Source organism: Lagopus leucura, unplaced genomic scaffold (assembly GCF_019238085.1).
Source record: "Lagopus leucura isolate 7727_CA_CO unplaced genomic scaffold, USGS_WTPT01 Super-Scaffold_100157, whole genome shotgun sequence".
NCBI classification, from domain to species: domain Eukaryota; kingdom Metazoa; phylum Chordata; class Aves; order Galliformes; family Phasianidae; genus Lagopus; species Lagopus leucura.
The window spans coordinates 26,402,442-26,425,468 of record NW_024962334.1 but is presented as its reverse complement, the minus strand read 5'-3'; the positions used below and the strand labels follow the sequence as shown (position 1 = coordinate 26,425,468).

Sequence of the window (23,027 nt, the reverse complement as noted above, 5' to 3'; positions counted from 1 at the left end):
TGACCGCAGTCGCACACGTCATCGGCTTTATTTTTACAGAAATACAAGCACCATTTTCTAGCGGGTTAGGACAGCAAGGTACACTATTTCTTCAGTCTTGCAAATTAAAAAAGAATACTGTCCTCCTTCAACCCCCCCCCCCCCCCCCCAAATTTAGAGTCATTTTACACAATTTGGAATATTGCTGTGGGCCTTTGGTCTTTGTTCCCCTGCTTATTCCCATCATTCTAATGCATGATGTCTAGATTGTGAGAATGATGTTTGCAGTGTATATGGTGGTAGTACTATGTAGAAAACTGGTGAACTGAAGGACTGCTGCAGTAATAATGGAGGGCTTGAAAAGATGCCTGTTTTCAAACACAGGCCATCTTGCTGCAGCTTGTTAAACAATGTGCTACTCCAGCTTTTTATAGTTGTGATCAGTGTTCAGGTCTTGGGGAAGCTACTTGGTTAAGGGTTTTTTTTTTTTTTTTTTTTGTCAGTTTTTAAAAACATTTCCACTGCTGTACAGTGTAAGCATAGGCTGTAGGTATAACCCTGTTGTTTTTCTCACCAGTGTGAGAGATCTGTTTGTCTTTGGCTCTGCAGTCTGATTTAGACTGTTCCACAAACGTGCTTGTGCTGCAGGCTGCTTGTGGTTCTGATGGATAAATGTTTCACTCTTCTGAAGACACCTGCTCCTTCCCTACCTCATGCCAGCCTGTCTTGAACTGGATATGTCCTATTTTGTTGTAAATATTTTGGTGATTTGTCAGAGGTTGGTGTTTTTTTTGCAAATAATCTACGAAAACAATCCAGCTTTGAGCCTCTACAGGTCAGTGCAACTTCCATTGCAGGCACTGACATCACTACTACTTCATGAATGAAAGCAGCACGCTGCCTCTGCTCCTATCGTCGTGCTCCCTTTTCTTCCTTCCTAAAATGCCACATATGTTTTTGTTCTGTAGCAAAATATTGTGTTTATTTGGTATTTTCTTTAAGCAAATGTCAGGATTTTGTAGTTCTTAGGAAATGGTTGCTGCCAGTATTGGATTAGTGTTGTTCATGAATGATGAGAAATCATGAATGCTATATGCTAATTTCAAGATGCTAAAGCAGCAGGAAAAAGGGCAAAAAACTTACAGTGCCATAGGATGAACCTGCAGTGTGTGAGTCTATTCCTTCCCTTTAAAAAAACAACAACAACAAAAAAAACCACCTTGTTATTCCTTTCTCATAGACATTTATAGCCTGTATTCATATTTTAGAGCTGGCAATTTAAAAAGTGGTTGAATATGACAACATATGGTTTCCTTAGAGGGAATCTATGTACTTATCTGGTGGCGTAAATGTAAGAGCAACAAGAATGAAGCTGTATGTTTTATGACAAAGGACAACTCAATAATAAGACAAAAAAAGAAAAACCCTTTTTGAGATGATCAAAGTGTATTTCTTGTAAACACGTAGTCCTAGTTGCAAGCTGTATTCATACCTGGATAAAATCTGTAGGTTCTGATGTTATGGAAAGCAGTTTGTGTAAATCTAAGGGAGTGTGTTTCCTGTGTAGTTTGTCTTTTACGTGGTATGTGATGTTTCACATACAAGGAATGTATAAGTGATTTCTGTATGGTTTGATCTCAATATTGTTTTCATCAAATGCTTTGATTTATTTAGTGGTAACCATGGTGATACATGAGAAAAATACTGACACAAAATACTTTAATGTACTCAGCTTACACAGCTTATACTAAACTGTTTTTCTGTAGGAGATTTTAAAAGCAGAGGTTAATTTTAAGAATGTATGAAAAATACTTTAATTACTTTGGCTGCTAAGGGTTCTTAATATCTTTTACTTATCAAAATAGCTCCTGAGCAGTTGTCAGCATTAAAATATATATATATTTTATATATATTATGCAGAGCAACTGCATAACCCAGGTCTTAGTAACAAGTATGTGGATCAGCTGTTATGCTAGCAGGTAAGACTATTGGAGTGAGGAGCAGGACAGGCAGTATTGCTGATCTGTAGACTTGTAAGGGATATCAGTATTTAAAAATAAAAAATTCAGACTTCAAAAGCCAGAGCTGTTTTGATATCCTGGATTAAAGCCATCCAATGTTTTGGCATCGTAAGCATTTATACTGGAGATCAAGATGATCTTTCCTTTATTTCTAACAAATGTAGGTAAGGAAGTAATTTTTGTGATGCTTCCTATTTCCTGATGCCTGAATAATAGCAGTGTTCCCATAATTGAATGGCCAAAGCAGTTTTGCTCCAGATTTGGCCTTCTCTCTTCCCAAAATAACTCTTGCTGGAATATAAGATGGTGATATAGGAGACAATAGTTAAATTCAAACCAGTTGTTTTAAAGTTGAAGAATTCTATTGTTACGTGTTCTAATATCATCACTTCAAATAAGAATAGTTATTAGATGTCCTTGAGCATAAGACAGAGTAGCTATTTGTGTTTCAGGTTAAGATAGCTGCAGGAAAGAAAAAATGGGGAAGTGTTTTCTTCATTGAACTTGCATGCTACTGTAGCAAGGCATTATTTATTAACAACTTTCCCCCCACACAAATGAACTTTGAAGAGGCGTATATATATATGACACTTAATTCTTATTCTTTGGAAATAAGCAAATATTAGTGCCTGTAACTGCAATTTCCATTAGCATAGTAAACCTGTGGCTAATAGGAAAATTTGGTTCCTGAAAATCACTGTTCCCATTTTTTGTCCTTTTCTTTCCCAGGAAGGTAGTGGGGAAATGGAGGACTATCTTAAAAGGCAGGTAGTGTGGATCAAAAGAATCTATGGTAGAACCATGAGGGCGTCACTGGTGTTTGCTAAATATGGACTTGCAGATGAGTTGTTAAGCTTTGCTGTACTGCTAAAATTGATAACAGAGAGATAGTTACTTTGAAATGGAATTTACACGGTTACTCCAGGTATAGTCATGGGAGAGAAAAGTAACTGATGCAGTAATTTTGAAATCTTTGTTCAGCTCAAACTTGAAAGAAATAGCTGTAACAATGTGAGACTTATTGGAAATGAAATATGCTTCTTGTTGCTTCAGTTGGTTAATATTAAATTTTTTTATGGTACTTTATCAATCGAGTAATTATTTTCATCAGAAGACGGTTATAGTTTTTCTTCATAGTGAAAAATGAAAGATCTTATTGAAGCCAGTTGGCCATGTCCTATTTAGAGAAAAGCATTGTCAACACTTGATGCAATAGCTGGTTTTCCCTGAACTTAGCATACATTCAACAAAATGAATATACTAGAGTTTAATGTGTTGAGTAGCATTTTTTTTAAAGTACCGTTTCTTGGTTAAAAACTTCCCTGTCGTGAAGATACGTAACTGGAAAATTGGCCTCTAGACTTGAGATAGTTAATTCTGCTAACGATGATCATTTTGTTTTAATGTTAATATTTAAATGCGTCAAGTTTACTTTCTTTCAACACTGTCTCCAATGTAATCCTATAGTGCACTAACAATGGCCCAGGGCATTTTTAGGCAAGTATTATAAAATAGTATTTGTATCTCATCATTAGAAATACTACATCCACAGCAACTCACGGACCCAAGATTATTCCTTCCTTCTTTTTCTCAGCATTTTCATGAGAGATTACAGTGAAGGAACATGAATGTACATAATCCTTTATATGCTATATACTTCTCCCTAAAAATTAGTTTGGTTTTCAATTGTGCTTTTTTTTCCTTAATGACGTGACTGAAGTTCACCATTGGCTTGGTTTATTTTACCAGTTGTATTATTTTTGAATCAGGAATTGAATTTTCTAGCTTGAAAATGGCTAACAGGTACTGGGAGGTATCACAGTTTGACACTTCTGCAGTATGGGCATCACGTGAAGTATCATGGTAGTATATAATGTTAATCCTTCTGAATAGCAAGTCAGTCTCCTTTTCTGAAGCTGGGGTCCCATCCATGAATTACTTGTTCATGGTTGAAACTGAAATACATGCTCTCTTGGGAGTCTGTTCCTTCTCTCCCCGTTACGCAAATATGATGTTGAGAACAGAACTTTTCTCTTATGCCATGAGGGTCCAAACTTTTGGCTTGATTGAGCTGCAGTGAGTGAGGAGGAATTGTCCTGGTCTGTATCTAAAACACGTAGTTGATGTATACAAGAAAGAATACTTAAGAAAAAAAAATTCTATTAAGACATTAAATACAAAGGTAAGAAATCCATAAAACTAGTGGGATAGTTGATATTTTTGTGAAGCTTATGCAACAGTCTGGTTTGATGGAAGTGGTTGCATTTCTTCATGAGTTCTCAAGGTGCTTGCCAGGGATTCTTGACCCAATAGTACAATAGTACTCTTCCTGTGCTTCATATGTGAAAGTAGTTATTCACACCTAGTGGTGACATGAATAAGGGGTGATTGTAAAGTGAGGATTATTTTTCTCTCTTAAGATAGGTCTTATAGAAGTCTAACAAAGAGTCGTAATCAAATTTGTCTTTTGGTTAAAAGTCTGATTGCAGCTCTGTACGTTCAGTTTGAAAATTTGCAGATAATGTATTTGTCCAGTGAAAATGGAGTTGGAAATATACGAAAGCATTGATGTTTTCTGACAACCTTGAAACCTGTTCTCAGATTTGATCCTCAGCATGCCACCTTCACCTGCCCTACTCAATTGGTATCTGCACTGCTGCTTATTAGCCACAACCGAGTCTTACCGAAATACTGATTATCGCATTTTAAAAACAGATTAACTTTCTTGGGATGGAAAAAACCTAGATGTGTCTTTACTCCAGCACTAGCTGTTTTCCACACAATTTGTAAATAGGGATTAACCAAACCTATTAGTCTTGGTTTGATGGAGGATGGTTGTGGTTAAGTTTTCATTTTTTATGTTAGTAGATCTCTTAAGTGGCTTTTGTATCAGATATTGCTGCTTTGGAGGCAATAGGTGCTTCCTAGTAGCTCATAAACTGTTACAAGTTTGAGTTTTGAAACTTTAATGACAGATTTTTCTTAAATATTGTATTGGTTAGATCTTATTTAGTGTTGCATGTGCCCTAAAAATAAGCAGTGACATAATTGTTTAAAGGGTTTAGCTTTCACTACTATTATTGTTAAATTGAGGACTAACTATTTGAAATGGATTTTATTCTCTGAATCAAATACAGATAATTAGCAGCACTGTTTTTTATGCGCAGTTTCAGGTTGTACAAAACAAACTAGGTTTACCCAGACTACACATCTTATTTCTTCTTTAGGAAGAGTGTTTTTTATTTTTCTCAGTAAAGATAGCAGTTCTGTCATGATTTTCTACTTATCTGAAGCCTACCATAGGATTGTCCTCACTGTCTTCTACAATGGTTCCAGTTTAGACTGTACTTCAGGTGTCCTGTTCCTTGAACTCTATAAGTCACCTGTTTGAACAAGGGTGGCTTCATCCTTCTTTCCCACATTCTCACACCAGGCATTGAGTAAGGAGATTAGTTGTAGGTATATTGCTGAATGTAGTAACATGTAGTAACACTCCTTGCTTGGCTGATCATTATGAAGTTGCTGGCATTCTTACTATGAACTTGAAAATCATTTCACCAGCTACATAGATTTAACACTTTAAGTAAGTATAAGTCTGTTTTTTGAAATTGTTTTCAGTCATGGTAACCACTTCATTGAGAAATGATTAAATTATTTTGCCTTAGTCCATGGACAGTGCACTGACGCATTTTCAGGATAATACTAACAGGATATTTTGAGTGTATTGGGTTGTGTGTGGCTGTGTAGTTCTTGTGCAGATAAACAGAGTCTTCCTGATAATATGGCAATGGCACTTGATATGAGAAAGTACAGTATGGACTTTATCTGTCATGTGAAGCTTGGGATAGCAGGAGTACACCGTGCTCTTGCTTGGTGGTTCTGGTTCAGCAGGTGGTCCCTAGTCAACTCTAACTGCAGCATAGGAAGTTCCGCACAAACATGCGCAAGAACTTCTTTACAGTGAGGTGGCGGAGCACTGGAACAGGCTGCCCAGGGAGGTGGTGGAGTCTCCTTCTCTGGAGATGTTCAAGACCTGCCTGGATGCCTACCTGTGCGACCTACTGTAGGGAACCTGCTTTGGCAGGGGGGTTGGACTCGATGATCTCTGGAGGTCCCTTCCAACCCCTACAATTCTGTGATTCTGTGTGTGATTCTGTGATTCTGTTGATTCAGTGCTGGTCTGCAGAAACTTGCCTATAATTGCAAACCTTGCTTCCAAATATGACATTGAAACCTGTTACGGCTGTTTGTGAGTAGTGTGAGTGCAGACATAAATGCCCGAGTCTGTGAACGTACGGGTTCTGGGGCAGTGGTACAACTGCTTTCCATTTTATAACCCATACTGGATCAGAAATGTTGCTTTAACATCTTGCACTTTGTTGCCAGAATTCAGACACCAAGACGAGGTGCCAGTGAGTGACTCTGCAAGAACTGTATGGGTATGTGCTATAGTCTCAGCCACACTGCTTCCAAGCATCATGGCAGAGCTCAGCTGATGGTTTTTCCTTTTTTTTGAGTCTGAAGTGCTGGGAATTATGTTGCATAGCCTTTTGGATTTTGCAGTGTTGAATGTATACCTTTGTATCCAGTGTGTCAGATATCATCCAGAGTCTTTCTGTTATGTAGGATATCATAACTTTGTTTTGTGAGCAGTGGGGAGCTTGACTTGTTCACTGAAGATTAAATCTAGACTTAAACTGAGTGTCCTGGAGCAGGCTTTGAACAGAGACTCTAAAAATATCAGCTAACTGCTTAAGAATGCAGAATAAAACTTTCGTTTACACAGAAGTTGGGAAGCTGCCAGGTTATGGAAGAAGTGGATTTGGGCATTACTATAGAAACAGAAGAATTTGTAATTTCAAACCAAGTTGTGTACTGAAGGATGCAGTCCTTGGATTGTTTGTAATGCTCATTTTAAGATGGTTGTGTACATCTACTGTAATTACTTCTAGGGAGGGAATTAGCCTATTACGATTGTTCTGTGTAGTCTTGTGGTTTTATTTAGTGGTTTTTGTTATGTTTTATGTAGAGTTGGAGGAAGTGGAGAGAGCTTTTCCAAAAATGATTAAAACAAAAGCCTCTAAGATAGTACTTATGGAGTCTGACAGCTCAGAACATGGGTGAACAGAACCAGCGGATACATTGGTGCTGTTTGTACTGTAGATGTTAATGTTAGTTTTTTACTGCTAGACCTTCTTCAGTTCTTCAAATTTACATGCATATACAGCAAAAAAAAAATCCTGCAAAAAGTAAATGATGTATAAGGCTGGAGTAAAGTTTCAGATTACCAAAGGAAATAGTTTGATAAATCCCGCTGAACGTGGTTGCTCTGAATGTGGAGAGAATCTGATTTAATGAAAAATATTAAACATAGTGGAATCTTTAAAACATCAGTAAAAGTCGAGGAGCTGATCTGATGGCATGGACATGCGTCTGAAAAATGCTAATAGGAGTTTGTGGAGAACCTGAAAGAAACAGGAAGGAACTCGAGGTAACGCATCACTTTGCTGATCAAAATCTTAACTGAGGATAGTTAAAACCCAAACAGAATTAGTGTCTGCACTTAAAGACCAAATCTGGAAACTGTAGTTGAAGCTATTCTGTAGCAAGAGAAAAAAGAGATGAATGATGATCCACAGTTGGCTTATTGGAACTGTGTATTTGGAATTAGAAATTACCTCAGTTTTGATGCAGGTTATAGGGTTTAATCAAATCAATTAAGTGGTTTCTTTTAGAACGTTCTAGAAAAGCTTGCTCAGGCTTTTATATTTTACCTGTGACTTTATAAAGCAGTGTATTTGAATAGGAAGTGGTATTATTTGTATAGATGTGAGAAGAGCCGATATGTAGTTGTATTTTTAAATTGTGGAAAATATGAAGTCCAGTTGTAAATTATTGAGATCCACTGGTCTGAATTCTGCTTTATGTCCAACATCAGAGCAAATTCCGAGGGATAGTGGAAAGCAGTGAGAAACATTGAAGTCCAAAATGATTTTTCCAAACTGTGTTGTGCTCACCCTGTAGTTTTTGTAGGAGAAATTATTTTCTGCACAGGAAATAGATCTTAATCTGCTTAGGCAAATTTCAGAGCTAGGGTGATGAAACCGTAGATGAGTTTTGAGAGATTTAATTAGCACGCAGGTTAGGCAGCAAGAGTTGAAGGACCTTGGGAATCAAAATAACGGAAACGTGAGTAACAGAAATGTGAGATTTGAAAGTCTAAAATGTGCGTTTATGTATGTGAGGTAACATTTGATTTCCCCTTTGTGGTGTTGGAAAATGCTGGAGGGTGGAGTTGGGTGATGGTGGGATCTCTGGCTGCCAGCATGAAGCGACTGAAGAAGTACTGGGCACAGGTTGAGTCTTGCAGAGTGAGCAACCTGCTGAGACACTGTCTGAGGTGCTGCACGTGTTTTGGAGCTCCATGCATTAGTCTGGTTTTACTTTTCTATTTCTCAGTACTTTTTAAAAGGAAAATATTATTCTTGCTTAATATAAATATCTCTAGCTAGGAAAGTGCTTTCTGCCTGTGGTCAGTGGTGATGAGGATGATAAGTGATAACAGTTTCATGGATTTCCATTGTGGTAATATCACAATGGTGATAAATGCCTTTTAGCTTTTTACAGTGCTTGTTTTTTCAACTCAGAATAACGTCTGGCTGCATTTTGAAAGAAACTGGAATTAAACATATACAAAACCCTCACCTTTCCAAAACATTTCATTAAATTAACTACTAGGAAAAAAAAATCCCCTCAGAATAATCCAGTTTATTCAACAAGGGTTGTATTATCTTCAGTTTCTGAATTAATGCCATATGTTTATAATTTCATTCAAGATTTTAATTTTTAGTACACCAGAAGTAGGAATAACAGCTTCAGTGCTCTTTTTTTGGCTCCCAGTAGTTTACTTCTCAATATTGGATACATTTATCATTAGCTGATCTAAATTAACTAAAATGAAGAAAATATTCTCCCTTTACCTGCAGAAGTGACCAGTGGCTAATGGTTTTGTTCTTTCTTAGTGTTTAGCTACTGAGCTCTACTCAATTTTGCTTTCCCTTCCAACAGTAGGGATATGTTTGAAATAGCATCATTTAATAAAATCAGGTAAGTTTAGGTCTTTGTGTAGTATTTACATCTGAAACAATCTTAAAAATGCTTTCTAAAAATCTGGAACGTATAAAAATAAAGGTTTTAATTTACTTTTCCGTGTCCTATTAGAATGCAAATGCATAGGTTACATCTGTTGAACAAAGCAGGCTTTTGTGGTCTTAAATGCTTAGTCAGTTTTCAGAGGTCCTATACATGGCAGCTTTAATCTTTGTGAGAATAACTTGGCTTTAGAGGGCTAAAACTTTCTTCCTTTGTTTACTCTTCTTACTCAGATTCAAGCTTTCTTTCTATGCTTGATCTCTAGGGATAATATTGATTTTTAAGTAGTTTTGCTCTGAACGGAATCTGACTTAGGAAAAATACATGTAAGTCGTGTTTTGTTTGACCTGTAGGTAGGTGCAGTAGGGACATGAGGTAGAGACTGCATCCCAGCACTGTGCTTTCCTGTGCAAACATATGGAAGGAGTTGTATGGTATTGAGGTGTCATGCATAAAGCCTTGGTGATGGGGAGGTGCTTTGACCTACGTGTTGGATTCAGTGACTGATCAGAGCGTGAATTACCTTGGCTAGGCTCCTTCATCATGGCTGTAGAAGATAACTCAAATAGTTGTTTCCAAATAGTCTTACCGTGGGTGTTTGTCTACAATTTTCCTTTGAAAGGACGAGCTATTTTTGTTTGTTTCTTCATTATGAGCTACTTCTTATATTGATATACTTGCTGTTTCATGCAGTTCAGTTTGAATTCTCCTAAACCTCATGATGCACAAAAGACATTGACTTAACTGCTGAGCTGTGAAATGCTGTATGTGGAAGAAGGGTTCCATAATTTTTACGTCTTCTGAAAATCCATGATGTAGAAAGCACATTGCTCATGGGCCTGGATCTCGGTGACCTCCTGTCTGACATGGCCATACTTGCTCACACTTTATGTCACAGCTTCCTCTGTCAGCTTGGCCCTTGAGCTGCTGGATTATTTTGAATGGCAGGTATGAGACCTGTGGACTGCATTCAGTTTGGTTGTTGGAGACTGGGGTAGGTCATGATGCTGTTCTGTACCTCCTTTTTTTGGTCAGTTTGAATGATGAGAAGAAACTGGAGTTAATTGTATCTGTCTATTTAGAGCAGTTATTTCATAATGTCATCTCCACTCGCTTTTAGTCATCTAGTCTCGGTTTCTAAAAATGGAAACTTCAAAACACTCAAATCAAAAATACAATGTGGTGTGCGTAATACAGATAGGGAGCTGAAATTATGGTATTGTTTCTAATGGATCAGAGTAGCTTGAAATGACTCTTGTCATATTCCCTTAGAAGCAAAACGCCGTAGTGCATTTTGAATGTTTAAAAGAAACTTAACTTTTGCTTTGTTTTAAGCTGTTAAAGTGATCAAACTGATTAATTTTAAATTAAACAGAGGAATACTGAAATAATGCAAAAATCATATTTTATGCATTCCAGCTGCATAATAGGGTGTTTTTTGAGTTGCTATATGAAATCCTATTTCTGGCTATTTTGAATGAACCACATGTGGCAAACAGTGTGCTCATAGTTGTTCTGCACCTCTCTGAGCTGCTAATACCGTAGGTCAGCAAGTCTGCAGATTTGTTCAGGAACAAGTCTGTCAGTCATTGGCAACTGGGAAATGTCTTTTGAGCTTATAGATTTATCCTGTGGAGTAAAATTTCTGGGTACCCCAAATCTCTCACTAATTCTCCTCTTGACAGATTTTTGGCTCCAGTTACAAGAGAAAAGCCTTCCTGAGAAGGAAGATAAAATGATGGTGTTTTTTTTTTTTTTTTTTTTTTTGAGCAGCTTCCTAATCCCTGTTATTGTCTTTTCCCCTCACAATGCCAGTAGAGACAAATTCTGAAAATAAATACACATTGGTTTGCCCATCTACCTGCATAATCAGAATGGGAAGTGCCATTGATTGTATGTTAGGAGTCAGTACGGTATCAGTATATACTCAAATAACCAAACAGCAAGCTGAAAAAAACATAGCCAGCACGTTCAAAGGCCATTGCTCCTCTTCTATCTGAAAGTCTACTTTGGTATTACTCAATAGATCAGTTTGAAATAAAGGAAGAAAAAAAATGTGGAAAAGGTGTAGCAGAAGAGGGGGATTTAGAGTAGAAATGTTTTGAGTAGTCATGAGTAATAGTGGCTACTGTCATCACATGACCTGAGTGTTGGGCTGCCATTCTCAGTAGTTAGTGTGGATCACCATTCCTATTTCCATTTCTAGGTTACAGTTTCTATTCCTGTGCTGTGTTCCTGTGTACTTCATTATTTAAAAAGTGCCAAACACAGGCATTTCTCAATTACTGATATTGCCAATTGCTGTAAACTTGTCGTCTTCAGTAGGAATGTCCCAGATCATTCTCCTTTGTGTTCTGGTTTCTGGTGTAAACATCTCCTTCTAGCCAGACTAATAGTACTTTAACTTTGGGGCTTTTGAAAGAAGTGCATCACATCACTGCAAGTGAGTCAAGAGTCTTGCAGGCCTCATGTGTTGAGTGTATGTGGACAAAATTCTGTGGAAGTTAGTATTGATTTCCTAGGTAAAATCTTGCCAATGAGTCTCACACTTGGAACTCGTTTCATTAGTAGCCCTGAAGTTCCAAGCAATCCAATATAGCTCATTTCACAAATGTGTGCAAGAACTTCTTTATGGTGAGGGTGACGGAGCACTGGAACAGGCTGCACAGGCGGGTTGTGGAGTCTCCTTCTCTGGAGATGTTCAAGTCTCGCCTGGACGCCTACCTGTGCGACCTGGTGTAGGGAACCTGCTTTGGCAGGGGGGTTGGTCTCAATGATCTTTAGAGGTCCCTTCCAACCCCTACAATTCTGTGATTCTGTGATGGTGAACCAGCAGGTTCTGTAGAGCATCAGTAACTAAACCAAAGAGACAAAAACATGAAACTGTCACATCTGTACTGTGGAAATCTGTAGTGTTATTTCTTGGTATCGTAACTAGGCTGGTCATTGAAGTTACAGATGAGCTTTGAAGAAAAGATCAGCCTTTTGGTGGAAGACTTTTGCAGTCAGGTGACATTGGTAATGAGGTGACAGTACTTCTGGTTTTAGGGATGAATGAGTTTTATTTTTAATTCATGTTTTTCATTCTACTTGAGAGGGATCTATCATCTGAGAAGTTCTCAAGATAATTTTAATGTTTTGGAGCTGGGTATATCCATGCCAAGATGTGAGTGGAAGAGCTTTGGCCAAATTTGAAGCTGTCTGCTAGATACTGAAAGAGACGTGGGAAGAAAAGATGCTGATAAGTGAGCTTTGGATTTAGCTGAAGCAGTTTTCAGGATGGTACTGATACTGGCTTTCAGTCTTGCTCCTTTTCTGCAGGTAATTTGCTTTATTGCGTGCATGGCAGAGCATGTTATTTAAGCCAAAACAGGCTGTGATCATGGCTTGAGATTATGTGCAGGTTAGCTGCCTCTGCGTTGGGGAGGGAGGCAAACTCTTCATTTTAGAGCAGTGGCAGGCGGTTTTATTTGAACCCTACATCCTTTTTGAAAGAACTGTCGTGTGTTAGTTGTACTGAGTTACATTTTGCTGGCAGAGAAGTGAAAACCTTTTTTCAGTCATTCTAGGTGATATAGTTAGAGTTCTTTTGGCTGTCGATGCAGCATGCAGAGCCATAATTTCACGCAGCTTGTGTTAGCTGATTCCTGCTGGGAGGTATGATCACTCAGAATTTTACCAGCTGTAGTATTCAAGTGGGCCCTTGTGTCATTTTATGTAAAATCATTTATTGCAAGAAAGGTCTAGCAAAAGCTCTTAAATACATACCATTAAAACTTGTGGCATATTTTACAGAATGCATGAGGTATTTTGCCTTCCTATAAGCGTATGTCTTGCTTTTGTTATTTATAGCTTACTTTTTCAAGTAATGTGATACTGAAGTACTGTATTCCTAAGATTATTTGTTCTGGAGGCAGTGCAGAGCTCTTTTTGAGATGAAGCATCTCACATCACTGGAAAAGAAAACAAAATTGTTCTGACTTCCTCCTATTGTAGTGAAATCCGTTCATACACTGAGTGCTGTTAGATGTGGTATAGTCTGAAATGTGAGCAATTTTTGAAACTTGTGAATATTGCTCAAACTTCCCTCAGTGCTCAAGGCAGTTAATAGAACACAGCACTGCTGCAGCCCTGTTGTTCCTCCTGGCTCCCCTGTGGTTGTTTCTGCCCCATGTGTTCTATCATCTCTTCCTCTAATGGTGAAAACTATGTATTTTACTTTTTTTTGCATAGGTTTTAATTTTCTTTGTATTTACCTCAGTTTATCACTGTCCTATGGGTTCATGCATCTCCTTGTGCCATCACAAGGTGTATATGGAAGGAGCAGACAGCACTTGAGTTGGCATTACATTAGTGGTAGCTTTGTTTTATTGGTTTATGCAGCTGAGGAACTGTGTCCTCAGTTTATTTCCTGTCATTCAATAAATACTGAGTAGGTGCTTAAAAGACTTGGACTTTCATTTGCTTAGCTTTAGGGCTTTACAAAGTGTCCTGCAATTCACTTCCAAGGTTGCCATGGAAAAAAATGGTAGCTTTTGGTGATGCTACTTTCTGTTCCTTTTGTAATGAAATTCTGTGGGCTCCCAATGTAAGGTTTACTGTTGCCTTTCCTCTGGCTGTAGAGCAAGGCATAGACCTCAGTTAATGCTCTGATTGTGCGTGTTTTTGGGCTGATACTTTCTTGTATTAGTGCAAACCATACCCTAATCATTGTGTTAATGCTATGTAAAGCATTGGTGATGGAGTCTGCCTTTTGACACCTAAGCAGTCTAACAAGAGAAAATGCATTTGAAGATCCTTGACCTCAAAAAAGTGTACAAGCAAGTGTTGTCAAGTTTTGAGCAGCAAACAGGATTTTGATGGGTCAGATCATTGCATAGCATGTGACTGCTTTGAAAGTAATTTCACTTGCAAACCTCCTTCGGTGGGAGTGAGCAAGATAGACAGTAGCTGTAATATAGGGCTTAGACTGGCTTATGTAAAGTCTAGAAAATGAGTATATGAAGTAATTTTGCCTAAAGGACAAAACAAGATGATCCAGAGAGCTTGCCATAAAATTCTGACGTGGGAAGGAACAATCTCATGAATCACTGTACTTTTTGCTTTACAAATGAAATGTAGAAGTGTTCCATGATCTAAGTGTACAGGGAGAGGAATACAAGACTGTAGGTACTGTGATGAGTGAAGGCAAACGTAGTAGCTGCTTTGACCTGAGTGATGTCAGGGCAAAATACAACCACGGGCTTCTAGCTTGCTTAGGCCTGTTTGAGATATTGTAAACAATATGGGATGCAGTGCATGAAAACAAGAAATCCAGTGTGTGTTTTTTGAGAATCATCCTTCTTGTCAGGGTTTGTATTTTAGTGTTAGTGCAGCTAAGCAAGCTGACTCGAATAAATAAAAGCCTGAACTGATACTTTGTTATGCTTTCTTATTCAAGACCTCTGGGTTGCCTGAATTGCATCACCACCATTTGTTTATTTTCTTAGGTGAAAATGAATCGCACAGGTAGACTTGTTCTTAGCTGGTACAAACATGTGGTGATGTTTTTTGTAACTAAGTTTTACCTTTTGTATTTTTTTCCTCCTTTGTCTGATGTTATCTGCATTGATGTAATGGCATTCTTCTTGGCTTAGCATTTAGACAAATGCTTCTGATATGTTCTTGCCATTGTCTGTCATAGCTAGCTTTTAACATTTCATGTCCAATGTAGCCTGACTTTCTTTTGTTAATTTTGTTCTGGTTTTCCACAGTGGACAGGCCAAAATCCCAGCAAATCAGAACTTCTGGTACCATAAGGCGAACTTCTTCTTTGGACACAATTACAGGACCTTACCTCACAGGACAGTGGCCACGTGATCCGCACGTACACTACCCTTCATGTATGAAAGATAAATCTACTCAGGTAAAAACATAAAGCAACACAGCGGAGACGTTTCATGTAATTGATATCTTTCTGGTAATGCTTTTTTCACTTGATCTGGAATCTTAGCACAATTTCGTACCAAAGGAGTGTAGATTCACTTAATTTTATTATAAAGCCCTCTAAATAGGGTTCAGTAGTGTTGTCCTTATCAATGTGAGTTCAGTAACATGCTACGCAACTGATGGTTAATATTGTTATGCATTTAGTGGACAGTGCTGTTGGGAAGAGTTACCTCTTGAAGCTGGACTTCAGAGTGAGTCTTACACAAACTATGTGGAAAGGAAAGAAGGAAAAGGAAAGGGAAAAACTACTGAGGCTCTGTATGTCCCAGTACTCCTGGATCCTTCTCAGAGCTCTGTCCTTAGTAGGATCTGCTAGCAGTTGGGCTGCTGTGGCATTTATAATGTTCCATCACTCTTTGGCTGAAAGTTAAATATTCTTGTTTGCCCAGCTTCTGGTCACATTGGCATTGTTGTCCACAATGTTTGTCACCATCAAGCAAGTTAAAAAATAATTCTGAAAACTCAAATCTGTAATGAAGAAGTCATGCATTTTTTTCATAGCATTGCTGGGGTACGAAGCAAGTTTTCTCAATTTCAGTATTCTAAACTAAACTGATGAAAAATAGGAAGAACTATGTCTTTGATTGTATTTCTAATTTAAGGGCCATGTACTCACAGTTATGCCAGTTGTCTGTGCTGTGATTCTGGTCCATTGTTACCAGTGGTGTCCTGTATAGAAGTATCAATATTTTCCTGTCATCTTAACTTCTGTATGTAACTCTGTTAAATCACTAAGACTTTTCTTCATGGAAGCATATGTTGTAGCAATGCATATAATATCTTTAAAATATCAAAGATTTTTTTGGTCATAACTTCACCTGTAGATGTACAATTTTTCATTAATCTTCTGTTTCCAGTGATTTGCCACACATTTATTGGCTGTGCTGGCTCTGTTGCTTGTATTGCAACATTTCATTGTTGCAAATGCAACATCTCTTTTAAATTATTCTAGGTTTTAGTGTTCCATGTAATACTGACCAGTTAGAATGTGTAAATGATTTTTCACATATTTTTAATGTGCTGTTATGCAATGCAAGAAGCCCTCTAATGGGGAAAGGATAAGGGCAGAAAGCTCAGGGGGAAAAAGTCTATGTGAGTTCTCTAAATGTTATGTTACCTGTGTAGGCTGTGGAGAGCTATTAGCCTAACTATTAGCCTCGCTGGTATGTAGCTTTAATATGATCCAGAAGTCCTGTCTAATGAATTTGGGAATCAAATGAGTAAAATTTGTTCAAAGAAGCTTAGGATTTACAGAAACCTGTTGTGTGGCTCTTCAAAAAAATCATTTGTTCAAATTCTGCTCATTCCTCTTGAAAACAAGCAGACATTTTTAACAGAGAAGAATAAGCAGCCATCTTCGCAGTCATGAAGGATCTAAATAAAAAGCTGTTAATTCTGGGTTTGCTTATGAGGTACTTGAATTTCACAATGCTGTATCTTGAAGGTCTTTTTTTTAACCGTAATTTCTGTCCAGGAAAATTTCTGTAGCGTGCTTTGTAGCTGCTAGATTTCTTATCCCCTTTCATGCTAGTATACCCAAATCAAACTTTACAAGTACTCTTATTAATGAAATATTTGGCATATTTAAGATTTTCCAAACAAACCTTTTCACTACTTATAGAAAATAGAAATAAACTTGTTCTAAAAATACTTGAGCTCCATGCATTTGGCAGTAAAATTACTTTTCTAGCAAGCTGAAAATAAATGTTGAGGTTATTCGACCTACTGGCTGCCACCTTTGGTCTCCTTCAGAAGCAAAGCTTAGTGAGGGTCAAAAAATATTTTGCCTTTACAGCATAATCAAATGAAACAGAGGAAAGGCAGTACTATGGTTTCTACAAGGTGAAGGATTACTTCAAAGGAATTAACATGGGGAAATTTGCTTGGTTTGGATTTGTATGGGTGTCATCTTATTCAAATTATACGTAAATAAAACCAAAGCGATTAGCAGTTTTTAAGCTGGGTTGGGAAAGTGTGTATTTAACTACTGAGGAGTGCACAGACGCAAAATGGAATAAGCATAGAGATTGGCACAGCAGCTTCCAAGCTTTTGTAGGTAAAATGTTCAGTGGGAAGGCTTTTAAAGGAAACTACTGAGTTATGTTCTGATTTTGTTTTTGACTGAACGCTACGTGGTTTGAAGCCTATCTAGTTTCAAGAACCAAGGATGAGTTCCTAGTTCTTGATAGAATGTATGCATGACAAATTAACACCCTGCTCTTTGCATGAGTACCAGCACGGGTACTTTCAGCACGTTGTGTTTCTTGAATAAGAAACAGTTCAGAGCAAGGGAGTCCATATAGTTTTCAGTAGCTGAAAATAATTACAGTTGGTAGTTTATCAGAGTGGAGGATGGTAAGAAACGATAAAAAGATAATGAAAATCAATAAAATTAATTTTTTTGTACGTGTTTTTATTGGAAAATAAATGATCTCATTTTACTTTTACCAATCTCAGAATCAGTACTTCCAGTACAACTTAGGTTGTAGGTGGAATAATGATTTCTCATTCAAGGGTACTTATTTTCTCTAATGTTTCATTAATTTTTAGGTCTAGATTTTGTGCAGTTCTGATGAAGATGGTGATTATTCCTTAGAATTCATGTAGTTAAAAATCATAAAAAAAAAAAAAAAAAAAAAAGGTGATACTCTGGTCATTGTTGGTTAGGTGAGTCTTACTATAAGTTCTTTGAATCTGCACAGTGCTAATGAATAAAATGTCCCTCTTTAAAATTAAACCAGTATTATAAAAAGTTTTCAGTAACATTGTATTACTTAAACAGAGAAATAGAGCTCTGTGTTTTGTTTTCATTTCTGTTCCTTTTTGGAGAATAGTAACTATAGTTCATTAAGTGTTTTGAGTGAAAGCAGTGAAGAGGAGTGAAGCTGTTTCATTTGCTTTTGGAAAAATATCTGACAGCTTCATGTATGGCGATAACAAATTCTGCATCTCAGTTCTTCATGCATTTGTGTAGGTGTTTGTGCATATGCATGCAGCTAGCTGATCTTCAAGGAGCGGCGTGTTTTGGGTAATGAAAGATAAATATTTTGTTTAGTACAGTTTTAGATATTTCAGAAATGGAGGTAAACTTACTGCTATACTGTGTGATTATACACACTGACATACCTTATATACCCTTGTGTACCCTTCCCAAATTCCTCTGCTTTCCTGCCTCCTTCTCCTTTTCAGTAAAGTTTGAGTTTTCAATTAAGAGAATTTAAAATTCAACTGGCTTCCTTCTGTGTTTCTTCTGTCTGGTCAGAAACACTGACTGAGCAATTTTGTATACTTCTTTGTGCTATACATGTAACAATTTCTGCCAGCTTTGAGCAATAATTCTATGTTGAAATGGTTATGCCTAACCTCAGAATCATCAGAAACAGTTGGATAATCATCATAGTTTATTAATGTAATTACTTGGCAGTAGCTAAATCGTTGAAAGCATTTTTTATAAAATGAAAAAGAGAGATTTGGGATAAAAATATTTTCAATGACATCAGCATCATATATTGCCAATTAAAATGAATCTATCTAATCTTTCTTGATCTGAATAATAACAACAACAACAACAAAAAAAAAAAAAAAAAAACAACAAAAAAAAACCACCAAATGTCCGAGTAGTATTTGAATCAGTGATTCCTCCTCCATTTTAACTGGATTCCAAGATGCTTGGATATGCCTTTTTTCATTGTATATGGCAATTGTGTATTATACAAACAGTAAAGAAGAGAGTTTGCAAAATGCGTTTCAGGATTTTTGTTGAGCTGTTCTCTAATCTAAAGAATAATGCAGAGTTAAGCTGAAATGCTTGGCTAAAATATTTTTTCTACTTCCATGTAGATTCAATACTTTTCCTTAATCACCTGTATGATGTTTTGTTTCCTTTTGAGTAGATTTAATTCTGTTGCTTAAAAACTGACATAATAAACAAGGAGATTGAAGCTTTTTAAATGGAATATTAGTTAACAGGATTGTTTTTTTTAACTTTTGAGGGAGGTATCAAGGAGAAAGAGGTGCATGCTGTACAACTACAAGTTTACCATTCTGACTGGTCTTAACCTCTCAGATGTTTAAGAGGAGTCACCTATAATCAAGTCAGTTTCTAACTCCTTAGGGCATTTCTTGTTGTCAATTTCTGAAGGTCATTTGAATGCTCTAGAAACATGTGAAGGCTGATCAGACTGCCTAGTGCTGTTGTTGCATTTTTTTTTAATGAAAAAGTTCTTCAGAAACATTACCAACTCCATAGTAAAACAGACTCGTGTTCTTAATCTTTGCACCTATCCCACAAAACTAGTTCTTCTGGGATGCAAGCTAGATATTGTAATTAAAGTGAAGGGCTGGCTATAAAGTGTGAGATGTTTATTTCAGTCTTATATTTAGGTAGGTTGGTACGTTGTTCCAATCTAAATGAAATAAAATGTATATAGATGTATATCTCTGATATAGATGGAAAAGCAAGGCAGAATTACTGAAGGCTTTGCAAGAAATGCTAATCTCTGCAAGGCTGGATGAGTTAGAACAGTGGTGATTGTGATTTACGTTAAAAGTGAGAAGAGCAACCAGATGTGGTGTTTGCAGCTCACCCTGTCCTGCGCAAATGCTTTGTGTCAGCTGAGATCAGGACCTTCGCATTTCAAAATATCAGCCATCCTCCTCTTGAAGTTGAATCATGCGTTATTTAAGCCTTTCCAGGTTCTCATCCTAAAATGTTTTGAACCTCAGTTTCTTCTCATAAGATTGTAGGAAATATCCTGGTTCGCTCATGCTTAATACAATAAATTTGTTTCAGCTTTGAAGTGGCGTTGCCAGCTTCACAGGTGTTACTGGTGATCTCTGTTACTTTGTTTCTGACTTGAGATGAAGCAGCTAACTCTGGTTTTGCTTTCTGTGATGCAGAAATTTACCTTCAGATACCATTTTGGAAAAGTGTTTAACATGTGAGGAGTGCACTTTGCAGTGGCTTCAGATGAAGACTTATGTGAATAAGATTGTTGTGTAGAAGCTGTAAATAAAGATGGGAAAACAGCTTTCACAAAATGTGGCTTTGTCAGGGGTGCAGTACAACTTGTTCTTATTTCTGTTGTATTAGAATATGAATCTTTTTTTTGAGAAGTTTTTCTTGAATATAAGGATTTGGGATTATAAAGCCCATGTTTTTCTTCATTTAGTGTGGGTTATGTTAGAAGCAGAAATGTATAGCTTTTAAAGAAGAGTCCAGCTTGCTATGATACTCTAGCAACTGCTTAGGTTTATTTTTAATTCTTTTTTTTCCAGCTGATAATAAATAGCACATTAGTACAATACTGCCTGAGTTTACAGTATGATATGAGAGTATCATACTGTTTTATAATTCTGCAAAGAAAAGTGATGGACGTGATCTATCTCTATCCTGGTATTCATACGTATATTTTGAAAGGTTGTGACTTGCCTCAATTTACCAGAGGTTGAAAGCAAATGTGTAATCCTTGACTCCAGGGATAATATTAAACTGGAAGAGTGTCAAAGCATAGTTTGAGGACATACAAAATCTAGTGCTGATTGAATGGATTTTACATATTTGTTATTCTGATCTCATTAAGTCAACTGCAATGCAGGTATTCATCTCTGTCTTTTCTAGCAGTACCAGTACTGTTGATGAAATTCTTCGAAATGCTGCTACTAGTTCTTGTTTTTCCTATTTGGATCAATATCTATGCTTAAAAAAAAAGCAAGCTCTCACTACATTCCTTGGTTTGTTCTGTCTATTTCTGTTTGAGTAACTCAGACTTTTTAGATACTCATTGTCTTTTCTATTCTATTTATTATGCTGTTGTTGAAAGGCTATGAGCTTGCAGTGATGCCTGCCATGTCCTCCTGCCCTAAAGGAAAATATTTAAGCACTTTGTTTTGGAGTTATTCATCAAACTGTGGAGTAATGTGATGTTCAGAAAGCATCACTGGAATGTTAATTTCATGGAATCATTAAGGCTGGAAAAGAGCTCTAAGATCATTTAGTCTGACCATCAACCCATCACCACCATGCCCGCTAAACCACGTCTGTCAGTGCCACATCTACATGTTTCTTGAAAACTTCCAGGGATGGTGATTCTTCCACCTCCCTGAGCAGCCTATTCCATTGCCTTGTCACTCTTCCTGAGAAGCAGTTTTTTCTGATATCCAAATTGAACCTCCCCTGCCACAACTAAAGGCCAGTAGATCTCCTATCACTAGTTTGCCTGGGAGAAGAGTCTGACAAACCCACCTTGCTATGACATCCTTTCAGGCAGTTGTGGAGAGTGACAAGTTCTCCCAGAGCCTCCTTTTCTCCAGACTAAACAATCACAGTTTTCTTATCCTCTTCTCTGAAGACTTACGTTCAAACCTTTTGCCAGTTTTGTTGCCCTTATTTGGGTATGCTCCAGGGCTTTGATGTCTGTCTCATAGTGAGAGGCCCAAAACTGAATACAGCTATTTTGAAAGCCCACGGTTAGAAGTTCCATTAAAATACAGAACAAGTAAATGTAGGTAACACTTGCATGGAACTGAGTACTTCTGGGGAAAAAAAAAGAGTTTATAGAATCTTAGAATGGCTTTGAAGGTGGACTCACCTGCCATAGTTAGGGTTGCTATCCAATAGATTAGCCTTCCCAGAGCCCCCGGTATCTCTGGCTTTGAATGCCTTCAGGGATGGGGCAGTCACAGCTTCTCTGAACAACCTGTTCCAGTGCCTCACCTCCATCTGAGTGAAACATTTTTCCCAAAAATCTGATATGAATCTCTCTTCTTTTAAAGCCTTTCTTTTTTATCCTATCACTATCAGATTATATCTGTAAGCAGTACTCCATGTGTGGCCTCATGAGGTCAGGGTAAGGAGTAAAATTACTGCTCTTGCTCTGTTAGCTGCTCCTGTTTTGGAGCCGCCTAGGATATAATTGGTCTTCTGTATTCTAAGTGCATACTGGTGGCTCATGTCAAGCTTTTCATCCACCAGAACCTCACGTTCTCTGCAGAGCTCCTCAAAGGGAGTTCTCCCAGTCTGTACACATCTGGGATTGCTGTTACCCAAGTGCAACACCTCATGCTTGGCCTTGTTGAATCTCATTGAGTAGGGGAGTGCCTACTTCTCAGACTTGTCCAGATCCCAGTGGATATCATCCCTTTCTTCTTTTGTTTCAACTGCACTGCTTGGGTCTGATGTTGTTGCTGGGGCTACACTTGATTCTTTCTGTCTCCATTATTGATAAAGGTACTGAACAGAACCAGTAATACAATGGACCCCCTGAGGGGCACTTCTTGTGACCAGCCTCCACAAGGATGTAGAGCTGTCAAGCACAACAGCTGTGACCTTCCAACCAGCTCTTTACCCATTGAGTAGTTTGCCTTTCAAATCCATATCTTTCCAATTCAGAAATAAGGATGTGGTGTGGGACCATGTCAAATGCCTTGCACAAATCTAAGTAGATGATTTCAGGTTGCCGTTCCACTGTCCACTGATGCCATCACTTCATCATAGAAGGCCTCTGGATTGGTGAGCCCTTACTAAATTCATGCTGGCTGTCTCACATTCACCTGTTGTCTCACATGTGCCTTAATGTAGCTTCTAGGAGGATGTGTTCCATGATCTTTCCAGACACAGACATAAGGTTCACTGTAATTCCTTGGGTCTTTCTTTCTCCCTTTTCATAAAAATGGGAGTGATGTTTCCCGTTTTCCAGTCTCGGCTCTCCGTCTGACTTTTCAGGTATGGTGGAGTGTGGCTTGGTGACCATATCAGCCAGCTCCCACAGTACCTTGGGGTGCGTGTTGTCTGGCCCTATATAGTTGTATACAGTCTCACCAGGAGGCATCTGAGTTGTGGATTTGCCTGGCTGAGTGACATGTATTTTCATGATAGCTAAATCATCT

The 23,027-nt window shown here is 37.8% G+C and overlaps 1 protein-coding gene across 1 annotated transcript in view; it reads left to right on the top strand.

Moving 5' to 3' along the window:
- The window catches only part of GLCCI1 (glucocorticoid induced 1), a 51,024-nt gene that overhangs the window by 2,329 nt on the left and 25,668 nt on the right, over positions 1 to 23,027 (top strand). Inside the window, exon 2 of the mRNA XM_042888757.1 lies at positions 14,906 to 15,057. Coding sequence (XP_042744691.1) covers positions 14,906 to 15,057 — 152 coding nt within the window. The remainder of the gene's footprint in view (positions 1 to 14,905; positions 15,058 to 23,027) is intronic.